We start from the raw sequence: 5,856 nt of genomic DNA, 5'->3' as shown, positions 1-5,856 counted from the left end.
GTCGCGAAGATTCACCGGGCACTCCCAAAAAGGACAGAATCACGCTTTAAAACACTTTTCGCACTGTTTTTTTTTCTTATTTTAAATCTTCGCGCAAGTCCTTTGCTGGTTTTTTCTTTCCGTCAAGTGCTGCTTTGTGGTTGAAAGGTAACTTTGATTAATATTCGAAAAGAAAGAAATCATGATTGGCCTGCTCGATTGCACAGTTTATCCAGCATCCTGTCACACCATATCTCAACCTGCGTGCTGCGTAATGTCCTTGGGCAGCAGCACTACCATCACATTACTCTCTTATAATACCAGACAATCGCCTGAACTGAAACTCCTACATTAACCAGTTTCGTATCTTCAACTCCCAACACGTCTCCCTATCTGTGTGTTACTTTTGGCACATGCTCGACTCTCACTGTCCGCTCGCATTCGCTACCCCAGGGTGAAGATGTCAAAAGTGGACAACCACATTTCACGAAGCCCTTCCCGCGTCCGTTCGTGGTCTGTAATTATGAGATAATCAACCACTCGGTGTTGAAATGAAAGCAAAAAACTGGTGCTGCCGATGCGGGCGATGTCACTGAATAATAAAGGAAAGATGGAAATGACTTCCCTCTACAACCGCTCCGCCATCACTCCTCGAACTACGACGTTCCGATAAGATACTCCAAAGGGACTCACGCACATCTTTACCGGTCTGAACGACAGGCGGTTTTTGCACATCTACATAAAGAGTTCTTTACGCCAGAGGTAATACTGACTATTGGATAATTGCGGAGCATTTTACCAACTTTTGTTTTTAGGTTATACCCTGTGCCTCCATCAACGGGGAGCAGCAGCAAGCAATCAAGCGATCGAGAGATCCGGAACACCGCACCGCTTTCGATTTCGGTGCTTGCTGGCGCCCTAAAACACCATCCATTTTCGTGGCAGTTTTGTGGCCTGCTCGGATGTAGTTTAAAAAGTGAATCCATAATTGGTTCAAAACGCACTTCCTTCTGAGCCACTTCCACCTACAGCGTCGTCATCGTCGTCGTTGGTCGTCGACGTGATCTCGAAGGTGGCGGTGCTGCTGCTCGCTGGCGCTTGTGTAGGATTATGGATTGGTTGTTTCGGGGCAGGGAAGAAGTGGGGAATCGGGCGGAAAACACCATCATCATCTCATCAATCACAACGCGGCGTGCGCACACACACACACAGACGCGAGAGGGCGCGATCGCCTCCAAAAAATGCTCCCCATTCGCGACCGTTCCGTCGAAAATCGAAAGGAAATGAACTGCCGCCAACCCACCGCCAATGGGCGACGCCACGGAATTCACTTTTCTTTGCTCCACCCGCCTAACCCACCCATCCACCCACCCAACCATCGAACTGGCCGGCGTTAGAGGAAATTGTAGGAAAAACGGAGAAAAACTTCGCTAATGGAGAGGCAAATCGGTATCGGGCGTGCGAGTTACGCGGCGTTCCAATTGGCCACCGGAAAATGGTCGGAATTGGATGCTGGATTTGGTGTTTTTTTTTGCACACAAAAAACCTCTGTGTCTCCCCCTTCCTACCTCCACCTTCAACAGATTGAATAATGGCCACCGTCATGATCGAGCGCAGGTCGCGGTCCGGTCTTCTGTTCATGGTAATGGTGCTGTTGGGCGTGTGCGTCGCGTGTGCTGATGACCGAGGAAGAGCAGAACGATGACATCGAGGGGTGCTACTACCGATTGGTGCTAATCAACTCCGTCTGGCGGTGGCAGTGAACCTGATGATCGACCGATGACGCTACCAACAAACGTGAGAACTACGGAAGCACGGAAGCAGCACTGGAATCTCAACACGAATCAACACTCTTTTTGGGAATCTCCTTGACTTGCAGACCACGCTGCTGGTTTGGTACGAAGAAGAGATCGGAATCCAATAACCGTCAGAACTTAAAATTACACGCTTCGATTGTGGTGGTTCGATTGCACCTGATCGTCCGCAGAGAAACTTGCACCTGAAGAGTCCTTCGGTCGATAAACACATTCACGAACACACAAACGAATTACACCCACGCACGCACACTCACTTGTAAACGGATAACACCTTGCGCAATGCAAAAGGACGACAACCGACCACGGCAGCAGCAACAGCAGCAGACGGACGGACTCGGAGGCAGGTTGAGTGCGCTGGCTGGCTGGCTCGAGACCTCGCGCACACCGGTACCATCCGCTGGGTACAGCTGTCGGACGGAAAATGGTTGGACCACGGACCGCGGACCAGCTGGATGCGCGCTCCGATCTCTCGAGCACCTCGCGCACGATCGGCTTTCCACCACTCCAAGCTCCGGCCGGAACGAGACAGAGCAATCCACCTGTTTGTGTTACTCTTTCGCACCTAAGAGATAGGGGAGTACCGTTGCGAGGCAACGATCCAAAGCCAAAGCATTCTACACATCGTCCGCCATGTGTGAGGCGCCACTTTGGCTCGAATAAATGGAGGGCCGCTTGGCCGTCGACCAACCTCATCGCACGTACGATCTAATGTGTCGTAGAATTGATAGCGTGTGCCGTGTGATTATGACGAACGCACGGTCAAGAACGTATCTGGTAGTAATTTGCGAATTTCGTGATGCCTTCGCTTCTGCTACCGTTTGGCTGTGTCGCTGCTGTGTGGGATCACTTTTGCTTTTTCTCACAAAAAAGACCACGGCGGTGGTGCAGCTTCGCTATCGAATTACAAACCTTCTTCTCACGATCATTTTTACGGCGGACTGGCGCCCGTTCGTTCATGTCATCCATTCCATACGGCCATCCATCCCGCTCGACGATGATTCGTAAGAATGTATCCAGCTGCTTGAGTTGCTTCTTAAGAGCAACGCCGGTACGCCGTCGCCGGTTTGTGATCGCCACGCCGTGCGCAGGGGAGGATGGGACCTGGTTTGTGTTGCGGTTCAAGTGGTTAATGGAAGAGTAAAAATTAGGAAATGAAGACCAATAAAAGGGGTACCTCTACCCGCCAGTCATAGCTACACCTTTTCCAGTTGAGCAAGACAAACACTTAATCCGTTCCGTTAACGACATGTTTGGCGATCCAGAGTTTTATTTTTATTAATTATCTCGACATAAACTTCGTCCCAAATGATTTAGATTAATTCAATCGGAATACATTTCATTATTCCGGTGGCGATTGAGGCGATGATAACAAAAGTAGAACGCGCAGACCTCACCAGATCGTATCGGTGGGGCTTCGGTGGAAAACACGGCGCTACCAGCGTGATCCGGCTTTTTCTTTTGCTTCAATCACAGGCTCGCCCCCTTGTCACGGCAAGGTGTGTTATGATTATGTGCTACGGAGTGATATCTCTGATTGTGCATCTGGCTTTGCTGTTGGAGAGTGTGGCTTTTAATTGCCGTTGGCCAGGCGGTGGCTGGGAAGCGACAGAGAAAACGGGCCACTGCCAGAACCGGAGGGGAAAAGGAACAAAAGAAGTTCTCATTCAGAACCCCGGGGCGCCGGCCGCAGAATGTTTGCGAGCTACTCATCATCATCGGCATCATTAACATTACTTCATTGCATGTTCATCGCCTTGCTTATGTGTTGTACACACGTTGTTTGTTGGCATCCGGAACGAAGGCAAGAACAAGGGGAAAACGACGAATAAACCGGTGCATCACCGCGGGTCGGTCACACCGTTAGCACCGGTGTTGTGTAGTATTTGTTGCGTTCCAGTTCTCGGTGCATGCCACTAGCATAATTTTAATGACTCGAAGACAATAAGATATCCATTCCTATGGGGATGGCAGGGTGAGCATGGAATGTGTGTCACGAGTGTTCTTTTGCAGCAAGTAAGTAACATTCCTCTAGGGTGGCTGGTGTTGCTGGTAGTTTATTTGTTAATTTTGCAAATCTAGAACTCTAATGAAGCGTTGATGGTAAAGAGCATTTCATTGGAATAGAACCTTCTTCATTCCTCGATGATGTAGCCCCATGTTCTTCTCTATGCATTCCATTTTTCATCCTAGAATAAGTCTGCTTTCCAATGCAAAGCTGGAAATAACGAGATGTTTCATTTAATCTCCATCAGTTAGCTGCATGTCTTTTTTATTTCAGGGAAAAAATTAGACAAAAATCATGAAAAACGATTTTCAGAATTTCCTTTTGCCTGTGTGTCCGTTGGATTTGAATTTAAATATTTGTAAACGAAATAAGCGATCAAAACGAAACAAAAAGCGGAATAAACGATCAAAACTATACAACGAACGAAATAAAAAACGATAAGTAGAAAGTGAGAAGACCTTCTCACTATAGTGAGGATAGTGAGTGAGTGAGATTATAGTGAGAAGATCTTCTCACTACACTTAGGGTTGTAGCGCGCAGCACGTCTAGCGGGCGCTTAACGATTGTTGTTTTTTTTGCAATTTCCTCGACCACTTTCAGCCGGATTTTCTTTAATTTCCCGATTTCCCGAACGAGTTTTCACTGCCATGAGTACGAGTGATAAAAAATCGGTAACTATTCGTCGAATCACCTTCGCAGCATTGCCGATAACTCCTTCTTCTTCCGGAATTTCAGCTAACGGCGGCGAGCGGAACGGATGATATTCTGGAACCGAGCACCGTTTCGATGGTGGCCTCCTCGAGCCGGGACGATATCTGGGACGATACGATCATCATCAAAAAGTACGACGCTTCGCTGGCGCTGATCAAGGAGGAAGTGGCGAAGCGGTTGGCGATGAAGACAAACCGTAAAGTGATCCACGAGTCCGCGCTGACCGCGGCCGGTAGTCGGAAAACACCGAAAAAGGAAACCGACGAATCGATGGTAGACGGTGGTGGTGGTGGTGCGGCCTCGCCGGGTCAGGACGAACGGAGCGCCATGGAAGTATCGGAGCAGGAACTGGTGAACGGTGGACGCGCAGAAACATTCGAAATTGGAGATTACGTTCGGGCCACGTACGACGATGGAATCGATTATGAGGCCAAAATAATCGGATTCGGTACGCACGGTGATTGTCTGATACGGTATGTAGGCTACAACAACGAACAAACGGTACTGTTGGAAGAGTTGGTGCCCTCGTGGGGTCGTAAAGCGCGAAGACAGCAGCGAGCGGAAGCGGCCGAAGCGGAAGCAGCAGCCGCCGATTCCCAGCTGGATGGCAGTGACGATGAGCAGCAGCGGTTCACGAAGCAAGCCAGCAAGATCGAACTGAACTTCGGGCCCCACTTTAGCCGGCCACAGGTGGGGCATGCTGGCGCAGGAAGAGCGGGAATCGGTCGATACGGGATGAGCGGAGGTATTCCGGGCGGTTCAACCGCGTACATGATTCCACCGCCACCTCCCATGCCACCGATGCTGGAGGACGCAGATGACGTGGAGTCCGAGAATCTTTCCGCCATGCTGATGTCCTGGTACATGAGCGGGTACTATACGGGGCTTTACCATGGCCAGCGGATGTCCCAGCAGCAACAGCAACAGCAGCAGCAAACACAACATCAGAAGCGAGCCAGACAATCCTAATAGCTGCTCGCGATTGCGATTGTATTCTAGATTTAAGGAAACTATTTTACGCAAAGCATCATCGGATTACTCATTGGGTCACCAGTGGATCTTAAGTATTTGGTTCGCAACCATCGCAAAAAGCTGGCCAAAACGGGGCTGAAGGTGATGGGCGGTGGTTCACGTGCTCGATGGCTGTTGTGCGGCCACAAAAGCTCGCTGTTGATATCTATAAGCTTATCTTAAATTAGTCTGCATGATTCATGGTTTGATTTTTGATGATAATATAATAATGATCAATGAAAACCTTTATGCTAAACGCTATTGACAGTTGCTGTAGAATTAGTTCCTTCCGCCTGTTCCGGTTTTATGAGCAACTTTTGCAAGAGCTATGGC

General features: G+C 49.2%; 1 protein-coding gene across 1 annotated transcript; it reads left to right on the top strand.

Moving 5' to 3' along the window:
• Positions 1-4,350: 4,350 nt before the first annotated feature.
• Positions 4,351-5,827, top strand: LOC125948912 (survival motor neuron protein). The gene is made up of 2 exons (XM_049675451.1): positions 4,351-4,472; positions 4,537-5,827. Exons 1-2 carry the CDS (start codon positions 4,449-4,451, stop codon positions 5,479-5,481), a joined length of 969 nt encoding a protein of 322 aa, XP_049531408.1. The 5' UTR covers positions 4,351-4,448; the 3' UTR covers positions 5,482-5,827.
• The last annotated feature ends 29 nt before the right edge of the window (positions 5,828-5,856 follow it).

This window comes from Anopheles darlingi, chromosome 2 (genome assembly GCF_943734745.1).
Source record: "Anopheles darlingi chromosome 2, idAnoDarlMG_H_01, whole genome shotgun sequence".
Classification (NCBI taxonomy): domain Eukaryota; kingdom Metazoa; phylum Arthropoda; class Insecta; order Diptera; family Culicidae; genus Anopheles; species Anopheles darlingi.
The sequence above is the reverse complement of the archived record's forward strand: the minus strand, read 5'-3'. Positions and strand labels throughout refer to the sequence as shown.

Excerpts from the sequence above, each read along its gene's own strand:
- LOC125948912 (XM_049675451.1), top strand. The coding sequence starts at position 4,449 with ATGAGTACGAGTGATAAAAAATCG. Across the intron at positions 4,473-4,536 it reads GTACGAGTGATAAAAAATCG|CTAACGGCGGCGAGCGGAAC; the intron begins GTAACTATTCGT and ends CCGGAATTTCAG.